At 36.2% G+C, this 27,311-nt stretch overlaps 1 protein-coding gene across 15 annotated transcripts in view; it reads right to left on the reverse strand.

The window, feature by feature from the left end:
* The window catches only part of PICALM (phosphatidylinositol binding clathrin assembly protein), a 111,570-nt gene that overhangs the window by 45,821 nt on the left and 38,438 nt on the right, over nucleotides 1-27,311 (reverse strand). For all 15 annotated transcript variants that reach the window (XM_023209251.1, XM_023209244.1, XM_023209242.1 and 12 more), the window contains exons 3-9: nucleotides 22,744-22,819; nucleotides 18,761-18,863; nucleotides 10,858-10,951; nucleotides 8,259-8,370; nucleotides 7,007-7,113; nucleotides 3,724-3,765; nucleotides 23-108 (exon numbers count right to left, since the gene is read on the reverse strand). In XM_023209251.1, coding sequence (XP_023065019.1) covers nucleotides 23-108; nucleotides 3,724-3,765; nucleotides 7,007-7,113; nucleotides 8,259-8,370; nucleotides 10,858-10,951; nucleotides 18,761-18,863; nucleotides 22,744-22,819 — 620 coding nt within the window. The remainder of the gene's footprint in view (nucleotides 1-22; nucleotides 109-3,723; nucleotides 3,766-7,006; nucleotides 7,114-8,258; nucleotides 8,371-10,857; nucleotides 10,952-18,760; nucleotides 18,864-22,743; nucleotides 22,820-27,311) is intronic.

Genomic DNA, 27,311 nt, shown 5'->3' on the forward strand with positions numbered 1-27,311 from the left:
TGTCCTACAAAGAATGATGTACCTGCTTGCAGCTGTAGAATCTTTGATTTTCTTTCCTTCCAAGGAAGCTAAGTGTTGTTCCAAAGCATCAAGAAGACTGCTGGGGGCCTGCAATTGTACAAATATTAAGAATTTCACGATAATTAGGCCACTGGTCAAATTAAATCAAGTATCATCTAATCAGAGAGCAACAAAAATAAACAGGTATGTTCTTCATGTACTAATTAACAGTGGAGTTTTAGCTACTTAATGAGAATGACAATCTTACTTTTATTATACAAACATGACCTAGTCGGAAATATTAAGAAACATTACCAAAAACATTAAGAACAGAAAACTATGTAAACATGAAACATTTTTTTAAAATCTTGCAAGTACTTAAATTTTAAAGTAAAACCATACTCCTAAAAGCTAGACACACTACTGAGCATGCAGAAGGTACTTAATAAGCACTGCTGAGCAACTGAATGTGTTCAAACATGACTCTGGAATAAATCTCTTCGGTGTGCAGACTAAGAACTGCCCACTAGAAGTGAAGCAAATGTATCGGTAGCGTTTACTTACCCTAAATATTCTATAGGATTTGAAATACAGTTAAAATAGTTAAAGGGGCAATACCTACTAATTTCTCTATCATTTATGACTTTAATAACTTCTTTCTTCCACTATTTCCTCTATATACCAGGACCTTAGCCCAAGGGAGATACAGTAGAAAACCATTTAAAACCAAATACTACATTGGAAGATGAACTTCTTTGTTGAAATGAGAGTACACATGCACTTCCTACAGCTCCAGCAAAAATGTTTGCTAATCAGCAAGCAAAGCACTGTCTTTAGAACTTTCAGAAATAAGGAGGATGTTGATGATAGTGATTAACATTTTAAAAGCTCTCCTCACACAACAGGTACTATGCTAGCTACCTTGTAGTAGTCACTGAATCTATGAAGCAGACACTACTGGTATATCCATTTTACAGATAAACTACCTGAGACAGTGAAGATTAAGTTATCTGTCCAAGTTCACACATTTGATACACAACAGAAGCCAAGATAGGGAAGGTATCTCTGACTTTAAAGACTACATAATTAACTACTATGGTACCAAATCCTAAACTGAAACTCTGGTCATAGAAACTGTAGTTTATCTTTTTTCTGAAGGGTTTAAGCTGTGGCTTACAAATAAAAATATTAAATTACCAAGTTATGATAAGTAAGACAAACCATTTCTAAAATCCCTTCTAAATATATCTGGCTATTCTTTGAAAGTCAAATCCACATGACAAACAGTGAGGAGGCTGGACACAGTGACTCACACCTGTAATCCCAACACTTTGGGAAGTAGAGGTGGAACGACTGCTTGAGCCCAGTTGTTTGAGACCAGCCTGTGGAATATAAGGGGACCCTGTCTCCACAAAAAAATTTAAAAATTAGTTGGGTGTGGTGGCATATGCCTGTGATACCAGCTACTAAGGAGGCTGAGGCTAAGGATTACTTGAGCCTAGGAGGTTGAGGATGTAGTGATCCATGATTTTGTCAATGCGCTCCAGCCTGGGTGACAAAGCAAAAGCCTATCTTTTCTCCCCCTCCCTCAACAAAACCCAAAAGAGTGAAGAAAATGTGATACTTTACACCTTAAAAGAATATATAACAAAAAAAAGAGTAAATAATCTCAAATTTCCACTCTTCTGCATTACCACCATCTTCCCTAAAGTGTAAACAGCTTTGTTTTATTCACTTTTGAAAACTTTCTCAATCACCCAAAGAATGCCTGGCAAGTTTCCTTTGCTCAGAGATCATCAATACAGAGGAAAAGAGGAACGGAGGTTAAAGAACCCATTCTAATTACAATAGGGTGAATATTAACATACACAGACACATGATGACGGCCTGTAACTTCTACATCTATCCTGAGGACAATGAATTTTAAATAAAACATAAGGGAAGCATAACAAATGGGGTGGGTAACAGGGGAATCTAAAGTTGCCAAATCATTTTCTACTATACGTTATTCAAGCAATGACTTATCTCATGTTCAACCCAGAATAATGTGCTTGCTCTTAATAAAGCCAATTTATTTCAAGTGGACATATACAGGATTCTTTACTTACATATAACCCACGACTAGATTTATTGCATACTCTTAGCCTTGACATTAGAGGGAAGAATCTGAACAAGTGAGTACAGAGAAACTCAGTAATAACTGTTAACAAGGCGTTTAAAAGATGTCCTGGAGGCCGGACGTGGTGGCTCACGCCTGTAATCTCAACACTTTGGGAAGCCTAGGCGGGCGGATCACCTGAGGTCAGGAGTTTGAGGCCAGCCTGGCTAACATGGCAAAACTCCATCTCTACTAAAAATACAACAATTAGCTGGGCATGGTGGCTTAAGACTGTAATCCCAGTTACTTAGGAGGCTGAGATGGGAGAATCACTTGAACCCAGGAAGTGGAGGTTGCAGTGAGCTGAGATCATGCCACCGCCGCTCCAGCCTAGGCAACAAGAGCAAAACTCTATGTCAAAAAGAAACATTAAAAAAATGTCCTGGAGGCCAGGTGCGGTGGCTCAAGCCTGTAATTCCAGCACTTTGGGAGGCCGAGACAGGCAGATCACGAGGTCAGGAGATCGAGACCATCCTGGCTAACACGGTGAAACCCCGTCTCTACTAAAAACGACAAAAAACTAGCCGGGCGAGGTGGCGGCGCCTGTAGTCCCAGCTACCCGGGAGGCTGAGGCAGGAGAATGGCGTGAACCCGGGAGCCGGAGCTTGCAGTGAGCTGAGATCCGGCCACTGCACTCCAGCCTGGGTGACAGAGCGAGACTCCATCTCAAAAAAAAATGTCCTGGAACAATTCAAAACAAGGTAAAACAGATGTCAACAGTTGAGAGAGTTGACGGAAATGTTACAAGGATAGTTTATGCCAGGTACCTTCATTCTTGATACTCAGGTAAAGAAAACAGAGAATAAGCCACAACAACCAGCAGGTATGAAGTTTGTTTCCAAGAAACTTTTTGAAGACGATGGTGATAATAAAGACAATATTAAAACAGCCAACATTAGTTGAGTGTGCTTAATGCTCTAAATTTTTTTTTTTTGGCATTAACTTATTTAATCCCCTGAACTACTTACTGTATGAGGTAAGTACTGTATGTAGTATCTTCATTTTACAGATGATGAAACTAAAGCATAGAAAGTAACTTCCCCAAAGTCACAGGGCCAGCCAATGGCACAGCTGAGACTGAAATTTGGACATATCCCAAACCCTCCTCTCTTAATCTAATATTATGTTTTGAGGTTTATCCCTATTTAATTCTCCCAACTGAGTCAAACAGTCAAAGTGGAAGTTTAAAACAGGAAAAATAAATACTGTATAATTCTCTACCAGCAGTATAGTGAAAATTGTTTTTCTAAATATCATTTTCTAAATTCAGGTTCCAAAAAGTTTTTTTTTTTCTCTTTTTTAAATGATGATGATGGGAAAGAAACATTGATTCAAGAGATTAAATAAATGGCATGACAGTAGGTAGGCCACAAATGTAAGTGGCAAGCAGATCGTTTTATGTGGTCATAATGTTAGAACAATCTTTAGGAATACATCAAAATGTTAAAATTGGTCAAAACCTGCACTGATCCCTTTGACAATGGGGGCTACATGTTACTTATCTTAATACTCTTCACAGCTCATACACAACAGATAGTGGATTGATATTTTAACAACATACTTACCTGTGAAAGGTCTGGTATATCACCTCTGTCAATTCCAACTTGCTGTAAGAAGAAGCATTGTATTTAATAAATTACAATAAAAATATTTTATAAATAAAATTTGGAAAAATGACATCACGGCTAATACCAGTAATATTTTAAACAGACTTCTTAAGAATCAGGAAAATATTTAATCTCCAAAAATACTCAACATTTCCAATGGCTTAGATATTATCTGGTGGCCTTAGAAGTTGTTAACAGTAGGGAAACTAGAGTTGGAAAGTCAACAAATCTAAGTCACCATCCCTATACCTATATATAAGCTACCTTGTCACAATCTGAAAACTCCCCTCTCTTTTATGTGTAATATGACAAATATGTTAAGAATGAGAAAGCCTGACCATGAACAAGCTCTTTGATGGAAAACAAAAAAAAAAATTTAAGAAACAAACCTGAAGACATCGACTTTGTCTTTCTCCATAAAACATGTTTTCCCTAGAAATCACCACAGATAACACTTTAAAAACTCATGTTCCATCAGGTAGGCCAGGTTTACAAAAATGTCAAGTGATATCTAATCAGGATATAACTGTCTTCACAAAGCAATTCCAATACACTTTCATGATGCTCAGGCCCTAGGCAATTTCTAGCAAAAAAAAAGAAATGGTTCCCGTGTATTCTAGCATCCAAATTAGAAAACTGTTTTCTGTCCCATGGCTGTGTTTCATTTTCTAATCAGTTTCCCTCCCTTTTGTGACCTCTCAGGGGTTGGTCTCAGAATGATGTCAGTAGAAAATCTGATAAAGGCCAGATACACGGTGGCTCACACCTGTAATCCCAGCATGTGGGGAGGCCGAGGTGTGAGGATCACGAAGTCAGGAGATCGACACCATCCTGGCTAACACAGTGAAACCCCATCTCTACTAAAAATAAAAAAATTAGTTAGGTATGGTGGCAGGCACCTGTAATTCCAGCTACTCAGCAGGCTGAAGCAGGAGAATCGTTTGAACCCAGGAGGTAGAGGGTGCAGTGAGCAGGGAACAATCACGCCACTGCACTCCAGCCTGGGAAACAGAGCCAGACTCCGTCTCAGCAAAAAGAAAAAAAAAAAAAAAACCTGATAAATTCATTATTACTCAGATGTTACTAATCACTGCCTGATATATTTGTCCTCTTCAAACATGTTTCAAGAGGTTACTCTTGCCTTCTTCCAGGAACTAAGGCATTCTAATTAAACTGCAAGCCCAGAGACAGTCTCATAACAGAATATTTTAAGGCAAGGGACTCTTCATATTTTTCTTAAATCATATGGAGCAGGCTGGGTGTGGTGGCTTATGCCTATAATCCGAGCACTTTGGGAGGTCACAGTGGGTTGATTACTTGAGGTCAGGACCTCGAGACTAGCCTGGCCAACATGGTGAAACCTCATCTCTAAAATCAGCTGGGTGTGGTGACGGGCACCTGTAATCCCAGCTATGCGGGAGGCTGAGGCAGGAGAATCTTGGGAGGCAGAGGTTGCAGCGAGACGAGATCACGCCATGGCACTCCAGCCTGGGTGACAGAGCAAGTCTCTGTCTCAAAAAAAAAAAAAAAATTATAGATAGCAGAGAGTCTATCCCACCTAAGAATAACTTAACAGCAGATCTGGAGTACAGAGGGGGCTTACAACTTAAGTTTGGGCCGGGTGCCGTGACTGATGCCTGTAATCCCAGCACTTTGGGAGGCCGAGGTGGGCAGATCACCTGAGGTCAAGAGTTCAAGACCAGCCTGGCCAACATGGTGAAACCCTGTCTCTAGTAGAAATACAAAAATTAGCTGGGTGTGGTGGCAGGCACCTGTAATCCCAGCTACTCGGGAGGCTGAGACAGCGGAATCGCTCGAACCCAGGAGGCTGAGGTTGCAGTGAGACAAGATTGCGCCATTGCCCTCCAGCCTAGGGACAAGAGCAAGACTTTGTCTTAAAAAAAAAAAAAAAAAAAAAAACACTTAACTTTTTACTACAACTACCAAATGCAAAGAACATAAAAGGCCAAGAGGGAATGTCAACAAATTAAAACTTATTTAAAGAATTTACTAGAATCACAGCATAACCACCACCTTCTTCTGTTTTAATATGTGACTAACCCTTAAAAAATGGAAAGGATCTTTCTCCTTGAAACATTTTTAAATTCAAAATGAATTTCAGTAGGCTTCATCAAACGGCAGATTAATAATAAACCTATTGTCTGATCATCCTGTTCTGTCTGATTGTTTCTAATATAGAATTATATATCACCACAGTAATAAAGCCTAGAATCACTAACTTGCTAATTCCAAAGTAACTACTTTGACATAATTGAGCAAATTATCCTAGGAAGAAATCTTTGGTGGAGATGGGTAGAGGCTGGAGAATGGGAGAACAAACAAACAAAAAAACCCTTAAGAACGCCTCTGTAGTAGCAAGATAATGCCTGTAAGTATTACCACACTTGCCTTCTGTCACAATTTCAGAAAATTATTTTTAAGCAGAGCTGCAAAATGAGATTATCCTATTACCTACATTAATGGTTTTCACAATCAAGGATAATAAATACACAAAATTCATTTCTGTCGGGGAACAAAAGCTTTTTTTTTTTGAGACAGAGTCTTGCTCTGTCGCCCAGCCTGGAGTGCAGTGGTGCAATCTCAGCTCACTGCAACCTCCGCTTCCCAGGCTCAAGTGATTCTCCTGCCTCAGCCTCCTGAGTAGCTGGGATTATAGGTGCCTGTCACCACGCTTGGCTAATATTTGTATCTTTAGTATAGACGGGGTTTTGCCATGTTGGCCAGTCTTGAACACCTGACCTCAGGTGATCCACCCACCTCAGTTTCCCAAAACGCTGGGATTACAGGTCTGAACCACAGTGCCCGGCCAACGAAAACATTTTGAACTATGTGGCTCCAGCTGTCTCACTGAAAAGAAACCTGCACTGATACTGGATATTCTCTACCACATTTAACAATAAACATTCTCAAATATATGATTAATTCCAACTATAAAAATCTATGGCACTACTGTATGTCACCTACTCAATTTTACAGAGAAGTAAACAATTTAAAAACAGGTAACTTTTCAATACTCGCTACTGAATAAAATATACAGCATATATTTTATTCACTATTTTATCATATTCATATCTTGGCACAGAACTCAATACAGTATAACAGTATCACTGAATACTAAATTTAAGACATTTATTTTATTTGGATAGTAAGTGATGACTTCAAAATCCATACTTACAGACAAAAAGGCAAGTTAGGAGATAGTCACATAAAGACAGTTTACCTCTGCAACTTTGAGGAACTCTGAGATTCTTGTCATCCTAGTTAGGAACTTCTTATAGATGTCAAGACCTTCTTTGCATTGGTTCTTTTTCATATCAAAATATTTTTCTGACAAAATAAATGTAAAAATTCTTTTGTTCACATCAAAATATAACACCCAAAAAAGGAAAAAAGAGTAGGTAATAGCTCCAAATAGGTCTCTAAAAAAGCATACACACTCTGCTAGAAAAATATCACTGTTAAGCTAGCTTAGGTATGTAAAGTAAATTAGAATAGAGCTGCTATTATATTAAAAAATAGAAACATTACTTGACCCTACTCATATTCCTAGTCTGTGCCACAATACTTTTCCTCACAATTCCCTAGGTATATATTTGTGTGTAAACACGTATTACACTTGACCCTGTTTAAAACAGCACTAACATCTATTTTCAATCTTCTTACTAATAGTGTATTATCTAAGATAACAACTTAACTATGCCCAAATGTCACTCAGAAAGTTCATTTAAGTTTAATGTATACATAGGAGTAAAGAGGTTAATTTATACTAATTATAGTATGGAAGACTACGCCTTCTAAAGCTTTATAGAAAAATCTTTATTTTTCACTTGTGAAAAAATAAGCCAAATTTCCCTATCCCTATAGATTAAAGCATCCCTGAGTAAGTCCATGTTACTTCAGACTATAAAAAACAGATTTAAATTTTTTAAAAAGTTCATTATGGAGTCGATTATGAGAAAATAATATTTTTCTGGGACAAAAAAAAATTTTTTTCCATCTTTTTTTATTGTGGTAAAATACATATAACATAAAATTACCTTTTTTTTTTTTTTTTTTCAAACAGAGTTTCGCTCTTGTTGCCCAGGCTGGAGTACACAGGGAAGATCTAGGCTCACTGCAACCTCTGCCTCCTGGGTTCAAGCAATTCTCCTGCCTCAGCCTAAAACTTACTACTATCTTAACCCAGCTAAATTTTAAAGGCACTTTTGTATTTCTAAAAATTAACAAAATGGGTAGAAAAAACACAGATATATCTAAAAAATAAAGTTCAACTTGCTGAACATCCTGGGTATAAAAGTATGTAATCACTTGCAGAAATAATCAGGTATAAAACTCTTTTCTCCAAATTAATTGTTACAATGAATGAATATATCATAATAAATTTTTAGACAGCTTTAAGTAACGACTCAGTCAATATTATTTATCCATATGACACAAGATAAGAAATGTTACTAAGCTACAGCAGTATTTACCCAACAAATTAATAATTCCTTCATTGTATGCTGCAAACAGTCTAATGGCATCTTTGAACAGGAGCATGAAGGCAGCATTTATTACCCCATTTGTAAGTTCATTGCTATTAACCTGGGGAAAAATTGGAAAATAAAATTAGCTAATCTTAGGTTTTAAATGACACAGAAAGACTTCCTTCAAATTAAAGTACAGTAAATTCCAGCATTAGGCATGTTAGTGAAAAAGACATTTATTTTCTCTAATACATACATAAAGATCCTAGTGCAGTAGCTACCATATAAATAAATATTATTTATTATTATTATTAAATTCTGCTGTAACCAAATAATTGTACTCATTTGACTAATAAGAATATTGGAAATATTTTTAGTTTTATCTCAAGGAATAAATAAAAAAGATAAACCAAATTAATTCCAAGTTCTTTTTTAGCACATGAAAATTAACTCGTTGTTATATATAGAAAAACTAAGCACAAAATTGAATGGCAAACAAAAAACTGGTTTAAAAAAAAAAAGTATCTGCAGACCATCTAGTAGAGTTGATGTCCATTATATAGGGAGAATCCTAATAATAAATAAAGTAAATGAAAGCAATTTATAATATAAAAAATACATATGGACAATAACATGAAAAGAAATACAACTTCACTTATCAGGTAAATCAAAATATAATAATCAAATCAAATTACTAAAATATCCTTTCCTGAACATCAGACTATATTACTCAGTGCCCATAAGAATGAAAAAAAAAAAAAAGAACATGGTAGCTCATGCCTGTGGTCGCAGCACGTCATAAGGCCAAGGCAGGAGGATTGCTTGAGCCTGGCAGTTTAAAATGAGACCAGCCTGCGCAACATAGCAAGACCTCCTCTCTATAAAAAACTAAAACCAAGAAAAAGTAGCTGAACAGGGTGGTGTAGCCCTGTAGTCTCAGCTACTCAGGAGGCTGAGGTGGCAGGAATGCTTGAGCCCAGGAGTTGGAGGCTGCAACGAGCTATGATCACGCCACTGCACTCCAGTCTGAGTGACAGAGAAAAACGCTGTCTCAAAAAAACGACAAAAAAAAGATGAAAAAGCAAAAACAGACACCTGTTGAGTAGTGGCTCACCCTTTTGCAATAGAAGCAATATTTATTAAAAATGTAAATGCTTGTATTATTTGAACCACCAAATTCTTTTTCTGGGTGTTAACCCTATTGAAATAGGTTTACAAATGGACACACACACACACACACACACAGACAGAGACAAGAGACAGAGAGAGGAGAGAGAATTGAGTGCAGCACTGTTTAGGTTAAAAAAACAGAAAAACTAAACATCTATCAACAGGAGGATCAGATAAATTGTTATATATAACAAAGTACGATATAGACATTGAAAAGAAGAAGAAATTTTATACAAATACAATATATTAAGAAAAATATGCATGGTTGGACCATGAGCTTCTATATAAACCAAAATAATGTTGAATAACTGCATCAAAACCCCATGCCTTCTAGAGCAGGGGTCAGCAAACTTTTTTTTGTAAAGGGTCAGATGGTAAATATTTTAGACTTTGTGGGCCACACAGTCTGTCACAACTTTTCAACTCTGCTGTTGTGACATGAAACAGCCATAGATAATATGTACCAGTGAGGCTGGCTGTGTTCCAATAATACTATTGAGGACACTGAAGCTGGAATTTCATATAATTTCCACCTGTTACAAAATATCGTTTAATTATTTTCAACCACTTATAAAACATACAAAAATAGGCAGTGAGCTATAGTTGGATAATCTCTGTTCTAGTCTATGAAATACCTGTAAGATTTATTGAATGTTTACTCAACACTTACTATGTGCCACGTTAATAGGCAATGGGGGTACAACAGAGAACAAAAGAGACCTAGTTCCTGTCCTGAAGAAGCTTAAAAACTAGCAATTAAACAATTTAAAGGAAAAATCTATTTCAGCATGAAACTGTCACAGTTCCATTCACTAACTCGCAATCATAATCTCTAAAACAAAATGTCAAATAAATAATAAACAAAACATTGTAAGATAGATGCCAAAAAAACAGAACAGAGTTGAAAATGCTAACTTCTAACATATTATAAATAAATGACAAAGCTGGCAGCTTGGATGAAGTCATGGTCATTAAAATAAAAATTCTAGGGAACACAATGCCCTTGGGCAATAGCTACATAACAGGCTATTATAAGTGCTATTTAAATTTTTTCTGAATAACTGTCACGCTTTGAGTCCCATTAAATAGACAAAAACAAAATATTAAGTTGGCTATTCATTTAAAAAATACCCCTGTACATTTTTAAAATCTAAAAGTCATTATTAAAAGAAAATATATTTTCAGATCAATCCTTTCACCACTTTAGCTTGTATATTTTAAAATTCTAGAGCCAGAGAAGCACTAAAGAAATCCAAAAGAGTCATAAAAATCAAAAAGTAATTTGACTTGAGACTATTTTATAGAAAATCCTTAGCCATATAGGATATCAGTGAGAAAAACTAGAGTCTGTGAAAACTTGAGGTTAAAAATTCTCATTAATTATAATGACTTAATTTTTTAAAATCTTAAATTACAAAAGCATAAATCAACTTACATTAAAATCAAGAAGTGCATCCATTTGATTCTGAATAATTGGTACAGTTTTAAGGAGTTTTTCTGTGTTCATTGTTCTCATAACTCCATCAGCCCTGTTACGGAAAAAAAAAAGAGAAATAAACAAATGAATCTGCAATTAAATCTACATTTCAAACTCCCCCGGTTCTCTACTAAAACAGAGAACCAAGTTGCTATTGAATGTCACATATTTTTAAGTCATTATGAAAACTAAAGCAGAGATCATACAGAAAAAACAAAAACAGGCACCACAATATGTCAAATGTCAAGGTACTCATTTAGAACTAAAAAAGAACATAAAGTATGAACCATAAAAACAAAAGTTTACATTAAACAGCAAGGTGTATAGCACACTTTTCACATGAGGAAATGATCTGATCCTCATAAACATTGGTGTGTAAAGAGCAGTTTTACCATTTTTTTAAAAATTACAAATAAAATAATCATTTGCCTGAAGTCACTAAACAGTTAAACACTCTGTAGGCCAGGAGCTGACAAAGTCTAAGAGCACTGTTTTATTTACGGTATTTTATTCATGACCCAACAGCAATGGCTTTTAATTCAGAAATGATAACTAAAACCATTTTACTACAAAATAAGGAACAATTTTACCAAGTCATTCTAATCTGGCTATTACACAAGAGATACTTTCAGTGGACAGTCTTTAATAAAATAGTCTGTTAAATATTTCCAAACAGATATTTCTGAAGATAGAGAAATATTAGCGGCACCAAAACAGATTTAAAAACCACTACGTGAAAGGTACTAGGGCTAATGTACACAACTAATATTAAGAGCTTATTGTATATCACATTTAGTATTACTCAAGAGATTGCCCTATCATTTTCAAATCCTCGTAAAAATTCTACTGATATTCTTGTTCCATTTTACGGTTGATGAAATTTTACGTTCAGCGAGGGTATATGACTTGTCTAAGATCACAGAACTAATCAGAGGTAGCATCATTATGTAAACCCAGGTGTACTAGACTGTGAAATAATGGCATAACTGGCTGAGTAACAAGGCATTTCCAAAAAATATGTCAGGTTCCCCTAATTTACAAATGATCTATACTTATAAATGGCTGTTCTACCCTACGATAAACCATGAACTATGACCTCAGATGCCAAAAAGCAATTAAGCTATAAAAAGCAACAATTGTGCTTTGCAGGACACAACAAAGTTTAATCAACAAATACTGGACTACCTTAAGTAGTCACCTACTGATCAGCTTCGGCCTAATTCTCCCCAATGTGTTAACTTATTGATGCCTGTTTCCTCTCAAGTGCTAAACAGCATTGGCTGGAACCAGCTGCTGGAGCTTGGGATGAGGACACCATCCCTTCTTTCGCAACTCTTCTTACTGAAGTCACTTTTTTACCTCCTGTTACTTCTCCATCACAGAAGATTTGAACATTGGCTCAGTCTTTCTTGTCTTCATTAGCTTCAACATCTATATGGACAACCAATCCAACATCTTGATGTCAAAATCCCTGATTCTAACCTTACTGCCCCCAGAAACCACAGCATCCTAGCCCCACCCCTGAACGAAAAAAAAAAAAGGTAAAATTCAGACACCTTATTCTGTGACAATTACCTGTTAACCTTTCAGCTGCTTTGGTCACATATCCCTGTGGTAAAAACTATTTGACCTCATCAGAAACTTCAATGTTTCAACTCCACCACTACCCACACTGATCCTTTCTCATTTTTACTTTCTTCACCTAGCTTAGAATTCCACAGATCATTGTTATATTCACTCCCTAACAAATACCTTTACCTTTCTTGCACTTCTTTTCTTCCCTGCATGTCAGTCACCTGGCAAATTAACAATCCTGGCTGAGCAAATACCTAACTAATCCATGCCTGTACACATATAGCTGAGTGCTGGTAAAGAAAATGGCACAACTGGGCAAACTGGCAAAACTATAAACTCATGATCATCAACCTCAAATGAATACTCAACATTGCCAGCAATCCTCTTAGCCTTCTCTAATAAAATCCTCTCCTAAGCATCTTCAAGTTCTCTTCTTCTCTTTCCTTGTCTCCTTACACGAAACACATCAGCTCTCAGCTCTTAACTCCCAAAATACTTCATTCTAGAACAAAAAAATAACAAAAAGCAATTGTCTGGTCTTCTTGCCACCCAAACTATATTTCTATTTAAAAATAGTTGGCTAGGCCAGGCGCGGTGGCTCAAGCCTGTAATCCCAGCACTTTGGGAGGCCAAGACAGGCGGATCACGAGGTCAGGAGATCGAGAGCATCCCGGCTAACACGGTGAAACCCCGTCTCTACTAAAAATACAAAAAACTAGCCGGGCGAGGTGGCGGGCGCCTGTAGTCCCAGCTACCCCGGAGGCTGAGGCAGGAGAATGGCGTAAACCCGGGAGGCGGAGCTTGCAGTGAGCTGAGATCTGGCCACTGCACTCCAGCCTGGGCGACAGAGCAAGACTCCGTCTCAAAAAAAAAAAAAAAATAGTTGGCTAAGGCTGGGCGCATTGGCTCACGCTTGTAATCCCAGCACTTTGGGAGGCTGAGGCAGGCGGATCACGAGGTCAGGATTTTGAGACCAGCCCGGCTAATATGGTGAAACCCCATCTCTACTAAAAAATACAAAAAGTGGCTGGGCACGGTGGCATGTCCCTGTAGTCCCAGATACTCGGGAGGCTGAGGTGGGAGAACTGCTTGAATCCGGAAGGCAGAGGATGCACTGAACAGAGATCACGCCACTGCACTCCAGCCTGGGTGACAGAGCAAAACTGACTCAAAAAAAAAAAACAAGTTGGCTTTTACCTCATGTTTTTCCTACCGTGGCAGACTCCAAATGAATCCAAGATTAAAATATAAAACACTGAATCCATAAATATATCTGATGAAAACATAATAATTAATCATTTTAGCTCACTGAGCTTGCTTGAAAGATAAAAAACATAAAAATGAAGATAACGATTTTGATCACCTAAGACTGTAAAGCTTTTAACAATGTTAAAAAAACAGGGAAAAAATACTCATAACCTGTAACATTTTCCTAACACACAAAAAGTTCATTTGTTGAGTGTTTGTTATGTGTTAAGCATTACATACAATATCCCATTTAATTCTCACAACAATCCTAACAGAAAAGTATTAATTAACATCATAATTTTACAGATGAAATAACTCAGAGCTTAAATAAGGCCTTCCTAGTTTTGCCACAGCATACTAGCATGGTAGAAAGGGTTATAAGTGTGCCAAGATGTTGATCCTTTTTAACCCTTTAGCCTCAAGTAGTCTCTTGTATAAATAGTTATCAGTTTGTGTGCCACCGTGTGAAAGAAGTTTAGCAAGCTGATAGATATGTAACAAAATATCCTTGTTCTTAGAAAATATTCACCAAAGTATCAAAAGATATAAACTATAAAAGGCAACAGGTATGTAACCCACTCTCAAATGGCTCAGAAAAAAAATGTGTGTGCGTGCCTGTGTGAATATACACAGAAAGAGAAATGCAGATGTGGCAAAATGTTAAAAACTGGTGGTTCTGAGTAAAGTATACAGAAGTTCTCCATTGTTCTTCATACATTTCTGGAAGTGAAATTATTTCAAAGTAACATTATTTTTTAAAAGTTAGTAAACCAGCTAAAGTATCTCATTGAAGTCCCTCATCTAATTGGTATGAAGCTAGAATTCAAACCTAGATTCATCTGACTAAAAAAGCTTGTGCGTTCTTACCACTATTCAACACAATGGAAAAGAATGAAAAACCCAATAGAGACCATGTCAATGGACATCAAAAGACAATTCATAAAACAAGTATGGCATTCAAAAGGAAGGGGGAGTGTGCTCAATATCACCATTTATTCAATCAGCTAATATAAAATGAACACGAGATGCATTTTTCATGATGGAAGAATACAGAATAACTAAGCCAATAATTTGGTATAACTTTTATAAAGCATAATTTGGTGTTTTCTATGAAAATGTTAAATGTATATATATTTATCAATGACCCATCAATTTAAATAATTTATTCCACAGAAAAACTCTCTTAATGCAACCATAAATAAAAGGATGGTCAATCCATTGCCTTTATAAGATTTAAAAAAATGGGAATAAATCAGATGTACACCTGCAACATAATTCTACAGCCATTCATAAGAATGAGATGGACTGAGGCCGGACGAGGTGGCTCATGCCTGTAATCTCAGCACTTTAGGAGGCCGAGACAGGTGGATCACTTGTGGTCAGGAGTTCAAGACCAGCCTGGCCAACATGTCAAAACCCCATCTCTACTAAAAATACAAAAATTAGCTGGGCATGGTGGCGGGCACCTGTAGTCCCAGCTACTTGGGAGGCTGACACAGGAGAATCGCTTGAACCCGGGAGGTGAAGGTTGCAGTGAGCCAAGAGCACACCACTGCATCCCAGCCTGGGTGACAGAGCCTGACTCCAACTTAAAAAAAAAGAATGAGATGGATCTATGTGTACAGACGTTGAAAATGTCCAAAATACATAGGAGGAAAGAAAAGCAGCCTTCAAAGAATCTGATCCAATTTCTATGTAATTTCCTATGTGCCTGTATATACATATTTTTATTTACACCCACAGAAAAGATTAGACACACTAAAATGTTAACATTTTCTATGAATTAGGATGGTACTCTTAATTTTTTTTTAAGTTTACTACTTTTGTAAATATAAAAAATTATCTTAATAAATCAAGCTTCACTACTTATAATGAGAGTCCTCTCCAAAAGCTGTAGCCTACTGAGGTTTTTGCCATGATATAATACATTTCAACTGCTGTCATGTCCTCAATTTATACCTGATATTCTTAATTTTTTTCTTTTGTATGTATACAGTCTGATACGTGTATGTATGTGCGTATAATGCCACTTTTGCGCTTCTTCTTGGTCCCCACTCAATTATGGCTCCTCCTTGATTCAACTAAGTCAATACTAATTTTACTGTACTTGATCAAGGGCTATTTTCATCCAATTAAAAAAGACTGCTCTATTAAATAAAAAAATTCATCAACTATTCTCAAGACTGGCCCTTCACATTAGAAAAAAAGTTACCATTTTAAAAATCTATTATTCTGAAATCGGTAAATACACTGAAGATCAACTTTACTGAAAACACTTTACAGTGAAATATTATTGTACAGAATACAGAGGTTAAAAATCAGACTTCTAAAAAAGTTCTCCAACATAATCTTCTACAAAGTGCTTAAATATATGAAATAAAATCTGTAGAATTTACTCTAGGTATATTCCAAAATAATTGCCTCCTGATGAATTTGGAATGGCAACATAGAACATTTAAATTCAGCCTTAAATTTTCTTGCATAACTAAGAGGTTAACTCTATATTTTAGCTAAATTTTTCACTTCAGTCCATTAATTTAAAATTTCAATAGAACAATCTAAAGGAACACATCAATTGCTTAGACCTTAGGGATCACTGAGCAGCAGAGTGGCTCAGGAAGGCATTCACCAGGCTATTTCTGTACATGACAGATTCCCTTCAAAACAGGACTTCATAGCTACAAGGGTCATCACTGCTGCTAAGAATGTCTTCAGTGGCTTTCTCCTCAGCCCTCATCCTATATCCTAGGAAAAAATCTGCGTATCAGGTGTTATCAGTTACAGAAGCACTGACTGTATCATTCACGTGACTGGATCATGTGCTAAGATGATTGTTAATTAGGGTGCAGCAAAAATTAAATGCATCTTCTGCATTTGAGATTAAAAGAAAGCTTAAATACAAAGCAGCACTGAAAGAAATGAGAAGAGATCCAAATAAACAGAAAGACATCTCTTGTTCATGGACTAGAAATTTAATCATTAAGAAGATAATACTCCCCAAGCTGATCAATAGATTCAATGCAATCCCCCACAAAATCCCAGCTATCTTTTCTGCAAAAATCAACAAGCTGATCCTGAAATTCACATGGGAATGCAAGGGGCCCAGCACAGCCAAAACAATGTTGGGGAAAAAAAAGAACAGAGTTGGAAGACTCACTCGTTCTCATTTTCAAACACACTGCAAAGCAACAGTAATCAAGACAGTGTGGTACTGGCATGAAGATACACATACAGATCAACAGAATAGGACTGCAAGTCCAGAAATAAACCTTTACATTTATGGTCAATTCATCTTCAACAAGGTGGTAAGACTACCCAATGGGGAAAGAAGAGTAATTTCACAAAATGGTGCTGGGATAACTATATATCCACATACAAAAGAATAAATTTGGACTCATCTCCTACACCATATACAAAAGTTAATTTCAAAGAGATAAAAACCCTAACTATAAGGTCAAAAAATACAAGATTCTTAGAATAAAAAGGAGTACATCTTTGTGACCTTGGATTAAACAATGATTTCTTAGATATGATGACGAAAGTAGAAGCAACCAAAGGAAAAAAACAGATACACTTAATTAATCAGTTAAAAATGTTTGTTCTTCAAAAAACACCAACAAGAAACTGAAAAGACAAGCAACGGGAGAAAAATATTTGCAAATTATTTATGCGATAAGAAACTGGTGTCCGGAATATATTTTTTAAAATTCTTGCAACAATAAAAAAGCAAGTAACCCAATTTAAAAATGGGCAAAAGGCCAGGTCAGTAGCTCATGCTTATAATCCCAACACTGTGGGAGGCCGAAATGGGAAGACTGCTTGAGCCCAGGAGTTCAAGACCAGCCTAGGCAACATAGTAAGACCTCGTTTGTATGAAAATTTTTTAAAAAATTAACTGAGCTTAGTGTTGTATGCCTGTGTTCCCAGCTACTCAGCAGGCTGCAGGGGAAAAATGCTTAAGCACAGGAGGTCGACACGCAGTGAGCTGGGATTGTACCACTGTCTCAAAAAGTGAAAATAAAAAATAAAAACAGGGAAAAGGGTTTGAAGAGACATTTTTTCAAAAGACAATATACAAATGGTCAACAGTACAAAAAAAAAATGCTCAATATCATTAGCCATCAGGGAAATGACAACTAAAAATCACAAGACACTACTTCACACCCACTAGGATGGCTACAATTAAAAAAAAACAAAAACAAAAACAGAAAATAAGTATGGCAAGAATAGGGAGAAACTGAAAGTGCCATACATTACTGATGGGAATGTAAAATGATTCCACGGCTTTGAAAAATAATTTGGCAGTTCCTCAAAACGGCAAACATAAGAGTTACCATATGACACAGCAATTCCAGTTCTAGGTATATACCGAAGAGAATTAAAAAGATAATCCACATAAAATCTAATGTTCACAGCACCATTATTCCTAATAGTCAAAAGTAGAAACTATTCAAGTGGCCATCAGCTGATGAACAGATAAAATGCAGTATATGTCCATAAAGTAAAATATGATCTGGTTAGAAAAAGGAATAAAACACTGATATATGATATAACATGGATGCTATAACTTGGGTATATTATGCTACACAAAGGCCACATATTGTATAATTTCATTTATATGAAATGTGCAGAATAGGCAAGCCCAGAGTCACAGAAAGTAGGTTCATGGTTGCCAGGATCTAGGGGAAGAGGGAATAGGAAACAAATGCTAATAGGTACAGAGTTTCTTTTTAGAGGTGATAAAAATGTTCTGAAATTAGTGGTGATGTTGGACAACTTTGTAAATACACTAAAAACCAATGAATTACACACTTTAAAAGGATAACTTTTGTTATGTGAATTATATCTCAATAAAGGTGCTACAAAAAGAACTTAAAAACAAATCCTACCACAAAAAGTACTTGATATACCTCATCAAAGAAAAATGAGGTTCGTCTTTTAAAACTGGCTTAAATTTCGTAATTCATAATCTAGTACTCCTATGTTTTACATTTTAAAAAATTCATATCAATTAGATGCCAAAAAAAGCTTAACTCACCCTCTCTTCACTTTTGTGAAATCAAATGCAACTTGTCTGTATGAAACTGCTTTTTCATTTAAATATCTACTATACCGCCTAATAAATGTAGACATGTCATATCCTGTAAAAAAAAAAAAAAAAAAAAAAAGAAAAAGAAAAAAAAGAAACAAGTTTTTATAAATGACTAAAAATCCCAATATTCCTTGAAAAACAACTCATTGTATTCAATGGCTATAATGTCTTGGTATCCCAATTCAATTTAGTGATGTAAATTAAGTAACTTATTAATAACATTACCATTAAATTCTCTTAAGGTTTCATATTTAAATCAGATAAATGTAGCTTTAAAAAAAACTCTTCCTTAGACCTTCACCAAAATAAGAAGTTTATTTTCTTTCTTTCAATATTCCTATTCTTTATTCATCAGGAATTAGAAAAACATGTCCTTTTATACAACCTGATAATCTCACAACTCAAATTTAACATCCTATGGAACCACAATCCCATTCCTCAAAACATCAAGCAACTTCATATAATTTTTATATTCCTAAAATCTTTAGCTGTATTTAGAACCATAACTTATATGTGCCAACCTTATAAAAAGTGTAAAAAATTACTGTCTAATATAACAAATGGCAATATGCAAGTTTAGGGTGTAACAAAAACAATTTATATGTTTTCAACGAAATTTCTAAATGAATAGATAAATCATTTTAAGACTGTTTTATAATGTTCTTGATTTGAAAACTTCAGCAACATAAAATCTAATCAGTATTATTTTTAAAAAACACCAAAAACTTTGTGTTTAATTATTGCCTGGCTCAAGAAGTCTATAAATTTTTGCTCCTCATTGCAAAGTGAACCCATTTTAACTGATATTCATCTAACAAATTAAATTACTTGATCTTTGCTACTTTTAAAAGACAATACCAAAACCACCCAAAATGTAAACTAACTGGATTTCAACATCACCAGTTCATTTATTTAGCAAAATATTTATTAAGTGCCTATTAAGTACCTTAAATCTCCACTGATTTTTCAGTGGAGAAAAATCAGTGAACAAAATAGAAAAAAAAATACTGTTCTCATATGACTTCATACCTACTACTGTACAGGTCAGGTGTTACATGCTCACATTCCTCAGCTCTTCAATTCATATGGTTCTATCTACTATATCCCATCCTAAGAGGGTAAAGAACCTCTCATCCTTCAAGGCTCAACCTCTCCTCTACATTGAGTGAAATTATTAAAACCTTATCACTAGAACTGCTTAATTTCCATCTTAAGAAAATGAGAAATCAGTTGTTAATACAACACAAAAAACCTACTTGGATATATGCATAAACTGTGCCTAGAGCAGTGCTCTGCATCTTGTTTGTCATACACTTTTAAAGTTAAAATGAACTGACTGAGGGAGGAAGTGAAAAATTAAAGGATGAGCAGGCAGTTTCTTCCATGCCCCTGAAAATAGAGACACTCCATTTTTATCTATAATATATATCTGGCTTCTGTTTAAGATTTCAAAAACAGGCCAGGTGTGGTGGCTCATGCCTGTAATACCAGCACTTTGGGAGGCTAACGAGGATCACTTTAGACCAAGAGTTCAAGACCAACCTGGTCAACAGAGCAAGAGCCCATCTCTACAAAATATTTAATAAAAAAATTTGCCAGGCGTAGTGGTGCACATCTGTAATCCCAGCTGCTCGGGAGGCTGAAGGGAGGACTGCTTGAGCCAGGAGTTCGAGGCTGCAGTGAGCTATGATCACACCACTGCACCCAGCCTAGGTGACAGAGCAAGCCCCGGCCTCTTTTACTCCAGCCTCAGCAACAGAACCAGATCCTGTCTCAAAGAAAAAGAAAATATTTTTTCAAGAGAGGGGGGGTCTACTGTTTTAATTTTTTTTCCTTAAGTTAGAGCACTATAACTCTTATTAAAATATAATGCATTTTGTAACACTGGGTCCTATGTATAGATTACTGGTCTTCTAGAATGTTTGGAAGATAGAGTATTAAATTCATTTTAAGCAAGTATATACTTGCACCTACCAAAGGGAAACAAGTATTGGACTGAACACCTCCAAACTCAAATACAGCCAGTCACACACACACACACACAAAACAATTCCATTGATCTTTTTTTTTTTTTTTAACACCTCCAGAAGAACCACAGTTCAGGCCCTCATTAACTCTACACTAGATAACAAGAACAACAACTGAAACAGTCTCAGCACCTTCAAGATTTGGTTTACTATGATGCTTTCCTTGTAACACATAATTCTCTCTCCCCTCCTCTCTCTACTGCATTATGAAATTCCAACTATGTAAAATATTTTTGTGCTTGATTATGGCTCTGAACAGCTTCTTGAGGGCTATCTGTCACTACATGTTCTCAAATACACCATTCACATATATTCTCTTCACATTCATTTGCTCTATAAATCTTCAATATTCATATCCATGTGAATGACTTTCACATCCATATACATCTGTGTATCTGTGCTTACTTTCACATCCATGTATTGTACCTGTGTACCCGTGCTTAAGCCAACTCATCTTCTCATCTTTCCCTTGAAGCCCAGCATAAACCTCACCTTCTCTAAAGACACTTCCCTGATTGAGCTTCACTACTGAATATTCCCAACTCATCTAGCATATCCTTTATGAGGTTCTCCCTAAAGCTGACATTCTATAATGCTAACAGCCTAGTTATAGAACTAAGTAAAAACAGATCCCATTATGACAATGTGCATGGACAGCTATAACCACATTATGCCCATTTCAAGTTACTAAATAAAAAATAACAGGCCAGGTGCGGTGGCTCACGCCTGTAAACCCAGCACTTTGGGAGGCCGAGGTAAGCAGATCATGAGGTCAAGAGACGGAGACCATCCTGGCCAACACAGCAAAACCCCGTCTCTACTAAAAATACACAAATTAGCTGGGCGTGGTGACACGCTCGGGTAGTCCCAGCTACTCGGGAGGCTGAGGCAGGAGAATTGCTTCAACCCAGGAGGCGGAGGTTGCAGTGAGCCAAGATCATGCCACTTCACTCCAGCCTGGTGACAAATGAGACTTTGTCTCAAAAAAAAAAAAAAAGAAAAGAAAAGAAAACAGCTTATGAATGAATATGAAAAAAGAATATAAACGAATAATTCATCTTAATAAATTATATTCACTTTAGCTACTAAAACATGTAATATTCCAACTACATTTCTTGGAATGAAACATAAAATAATACATTAACAATGAAAGCAAATATTTACACAGCATTTCTTTTTTGTTTGTTTGTTTTTTTGAGACAGAGTCTAGCTTTGTCAACCAGGCTGAAGCGCAGTGGCATGATCCTGGCTTGCTGCAACCTTCGCCTCCTGGGTTCAAGTGATTCTCCTGCCTCAGCCTCCTGAGTAGCTGGGATTACGCATCACCAATCCTGGCTAATTTTTGTATTTTCAGTAGAGATGGGGTTTCACCATGTTGGCTAGGCTGGTCTCGAACACTTGACCTCAAGTGACCCACCTGCCTCAGCCTCCCAAAGTGCTGGGATTACAGGCATGAGCCACCGTACTTGGCCTTACACAGCATGTCTTGTGTGCCAGGCACTGTTCTAAGCACTTTGTAGTAATTAATTAGGTTAAGTCTCATGACAATCTTATTGGGTAGGTACTATCACTATTACTCGATTCTACTGATGCAGAGGTGAAGTAACCTGCCCAAGTTCACATAACTGGTAGGTGGCAAAGATGAGATTCAAACCCAGACAGTCCAGCTCCAGAATTCATGCTCTCAAATAACTACTCTGTACTACCCTCAGAGAGTTCTGAGTATCTGGTAGGCAAATAAATATTAATTCAAATTAAAAGACAGTTTTTTCTTTCCTACAACCTTCACTAAAATATAAGGTTTAAAGTAGCACAGGTTCTAAAAGACAGAGTTCTACTCCAGAGTAATTATCATGTGGGTGTCATTCTTTTGATTTTCTATAATGAAAAAGTTATCTTTACCTTGCAATCCACTTTTATCCAAAAAATTGCTTAAGTTAAACAACGTGTTTCTTGAAGCCAAATACTGAATAAAACGCTGGAAAAAAAAATAATTACATCATATTAAGGTACTGCCATCTCACAAACTCTAATTCGAAAATTAGGAGGAAAAGTTATGGTTAACGCATTCCATTAAGCTTATCTAGTTTAAATTTCTCATCCTCACTATTCCTCCCATTAACTAGTTATCAAACCTAAAAACATAATACATATTTTTCACTAGCGTGAGAGAATTTATTACAGCCAAATTCCCAAAGATATATTATAGTATTAAGCCAAAATAATAAAAGCAAATAGGCAGTGGAACCAGTAGTTTGGGTTTTATTACAGCATACTAATACTATGGCTAATCATTTCTAGGTAGCATCTGTATTTTAAACAGCCATCTGGTATACCAAAGTTTTGGCTTTAAAAAAAAAAAACAAAATACTTCTAAACACACAAGAAAGCAATAGAGATCCTCTTACCCACTGTCCAGATTAAACAAATTCACATGCTCACTTCAGATCTTATATAAAATCAAAACATTATAGCCTCCATTGAAGACCCACACCTTTAATCTCCCTTCCCTCCCTCTTCGGAGGTGAGTACTTTTCTGAAACAAGTACACATTGCTTTCACACAGGTTTTCACCATTTTATTAGATATACAAGTATCTATAAACTATCCAATTGCTTTCTATTTTAAATTTAGACAAGTATCATAGTGTACTTACTCTGCAATGTGCTTTAACTCAACCTTTCCCTAAGAATTACCCCACTTAACATTTCATTTTAAATGATGTTCTAATATTCCAATGAATACATCATTATAAATCCATTTATTTAGCATGGATATACTTTCTAATTTCACTATTATTAACAAAGTTGTATTGACATCTTTGTTCTTGGTCTCCATGCATAAGTATATTCGTTTATCAGGATATATACTTAGGGAAGAATTATTAGGCCAGCACATATGTAAAAGTTCATCTTCTCAATACTGCCAAAATGCTCTCTGAAGTGCTTACCATAGTAAATAACATTAGTCTCCTTCACATACAGCCTCTAAACAGCTAAAGAAATGCCTTTCAATTTCACTTCTTAGGATTCCTTTACTTTCTTCTTCGTTTTTTTTAATGCATGCAGAGGCTAATAATCAACTAGGATGTACACCATTACCTCCGAAATTAGTCCTTTTTTTTTTTTTTCTTTTTTGAGACAGGGTCTTGCTCTGTCATCCAAGCTGGGGTACAGTGGTATGCTCACAGCTTTCCACCCTCCTGATCTCAAGCAATCTTACCATCTCAGCACAAAGCACCACCCACCATTCACTCTTCACCCTCACCCCCAGGTAGCTGGGACTACAGGCATGCACCACCACGTCCAAATCACATTTCATTTTTAATTTTCTGTAGAGACAACATCTTACTACACTGCCTAGGCTGGTCTGGAACTCTTGGACTCAAGTAATCCTCCTGCCTTGGCCCCTCAAAGTGTCAGGATTACAGGTGTGAGCCACTGTGCCCGGCCCCCAAATCAGTCTTGTTCAACTGAGATCACCCCAAACTAACAAACCAGGATTTTGAAAACCAATTTGTAAACTGAAGACTCGTATTTCACAATTATCCTAAAATAGTGTTTCAAAAAGTTATAAAAATATCGTAAGACAATATCAGACTATGATTTTAATAGATTTTGATAAGACTCTTCTTTACCTCTGCATTCTAAATTAATGTAAATAATTTAGTCTACCGTCATTTCATTCATGATTTTAGAGATAATAAATCTAAATTTTCCTTTTCATTTTATTAGTCCTTTCTACCTTCATCATATTTAGCTGCAAAGACATATATGGCTTTAATCAAGTTGTGGTTTTGGTTTCAACAGCATCCTAATGCTATTCAAAATGGTATTAAATTGAGCACTATGAAAACAATCTGGCAAGTAATAAGGCTTCATAGGTTCCCATTTTGGGTCATAAGCAGTAACCTGAAATGGATTATCCTAAAACTTCATTTAAAGAGTGGCAATGTGGAAGATGGGTGATTAGGTACATAAGCATTTGTTACACCATTCACTCTACTATTGTGTATATCAGAAACTTTTGATAACAAAATATTTAAAGAACATATTTCAGATTACCCAAAATGGTATTAAATACTTTATAATAAATCCATGCTTGGTTCCATACGTCTCTTTTCTAATTTCATCTACAAATTTTTAACTCTACATTTTCATGTATTAATCACCTATAACTTGTCATACTACAATAAGAGCCTTGGTCAATTCTATTTACCATGAAGATACTATCATATTATTGAGGAAGCTCCAGAAGTGACTTACCCAAGTCACCCAGTTGGTAACTGAACAATGGTATAGAAGTACCTACTTGCCTGGTGTCAAGGGTCTATAACACAATGCTCACCCAGCCTTAACCTTTTGAGATTTTTTCTCCGTGGCCAGGTTTCTCAACCTGAGCACTCTGACACTGAATCAGATAATTCTTTGTTGTTGGGGACTGTTCTGCACAATTTTTTTTTTCTTCTTTTTTTTTTGAGACGGTGTCTCTCGCTCTGTTGCCCAGGCTGGAATGCAATGGCGCAATCTCACTCACTGTAACCTCCGCTTCCCGAGTTTAAGTGATTCTCCTGCCTCAGCCTCCTGAGTAGCTGGGATTACAGGTGCATGACACCACGCCTGGCTAATTTATGTATTTTTTACTAGAGACAGGGTTTCACCATGTTGGTCACACTGGTCTCAAACTCCGGACCTCAAGTGATCTGCCCACCTTGGCCATCCAAAGTGCTGGGATTACAGGCATGAGCCACCGCACCCAGTCTATTCTGTGCATTATTATATGATGTTTTGAAGCAGTCCTGGCCTTTACCTACTAGATACCAGTAGCAACCCCCTTCAGTTGTGGCAAATGTCCCCTAAGGGAAAAAAAAAATCATCCCCTTCCCCAGTTTTGAGAACTCCTCAGTTTTGAGAACCACCACTCCATGGTACTCCAGTCACCACAGCATAGTGAAATCCTATGTACAGCCTCTAACAAATTAATGGCATCTGCCAATGGGAACACCTGAAGGTTGTACAAACTAGCATAAAAAATGAACAGAGCATGGAATTTGCTTTAACTACCTAGAGGAAGCTAAACATGAGTTTATCAAAAAATACTAAAATGCTATCTTTCTCCCCTTGTCAATCAATTCTACGAAATGACTGTCAACTTTCTGTTTTGTCTTTACTAACATTTTGCCTCTAGTACTATCAATTACCTTATTTACAGCCTCTAAAAGCCGTTATTGATACCTTATCTGGCAGTGTAGGTGGTTATATTTGTGGCTTTTTCTTTTTAAAAAATAAACTATATCAAATAAATAAAGACGGATAAGAAAAGTACATACACGTTTGGAATTCTTCAGAAAAACCATAATCTTAACTAAACATATTCCTGCCAGAAGTAAAAACTATTACCCTAGTTAAGATGTTTCAAGTTACATTTAAGCTAATATAGCCAAACATTTCTATTAGCTCTATAAACTGGTTATAATGTATTAGAAAGCAACTAACATAAGTCCTAAAAATAGTCATGTCTGTTGACTTAGTAATCACATTTCAGGTAACACTTAGGGGAAATAATTTTTAAAAATTAAAAACTACAAATAAAACCACTCAATGTGGTGGTATAACAATGAATCAGAAAACTAAATTTCTAGCAAGGAAAATAGTTTAAAAACTGTGAACTATATGATCAATTACACAGTTATTAAAGATGATAAAAAAATACAACATGGTGATGTTGACAGTGTGATATTATATAAAAGGCTAAATATATTTTATCTACATTATTATTATAGCCATTTAAAAAACACGAATACTTTTGGACAAGAACCAGAGGGAAGACCAAAATGTGCCAATAGTAAGATGTGTCGGAATAATAAAGTTGTGGGTAAATTCCTGCTTTAATTTTGAACTTTAATAATGCTATATTGGTAGTTGTCAAAAAATAATTTCAATACTGAAAAGCCCAAAATAACACATGACATGATGGATGTCAGTAAGTCATTACACTCAGAAAACTAGTACCAATGACTAAAGTTCTTCTCATCTTTAGAGGGTTATCCTCCTGGACTGCATTTTTCTAAGGCACATACCAATGAAGATTTATCTAGTTCTACTCAGATGATCTTGAAAAGCTCCTGTTAATACAATTTTACAAATAAGTTTATCGAGCTGAGAAAATGAACCAAAAGTGCTAGGCTATCATGGAAAGTAAGATGATTCTCTCAAAACAGAGAATTGCAAAAGTTTATATATCTTATTTGTTAGCCTTTTAGGCAACAAAGGCTTCAGACACACCTCTCTGCTGAAGAAGGCACTCTTCAATCAGTCCCTCTCAGCAAATGCCATCTTAGTCCTAAATATCACAGCTTTGAAGTAGGCAAAGTGCTTCCACAAACAACTACATGAGATCAGACAAGAATCTAAAGCTGGGTGTGATGGCTTACGTCTGTAATCCCAGCACTTTGGGAGGCAAAGGTGGGA

This window comes from Piliocolobus tephrosceles, chromosome 13 (genome assembly GCF_002776525.5).
Source record: "Piliocolobus tephrosceles isolate RC106 chromosome 13, ASM277652v3, whole genome shotgun sequence".
In the NCBI taxonomy this organism is placed as follows: domain Eukaryota; kingdom Metazoa; phylum Chordata; class Mammalia; order Primates; family Cercopithecidae; genus Piliocolobus; species Piliocolobus tephrosceles.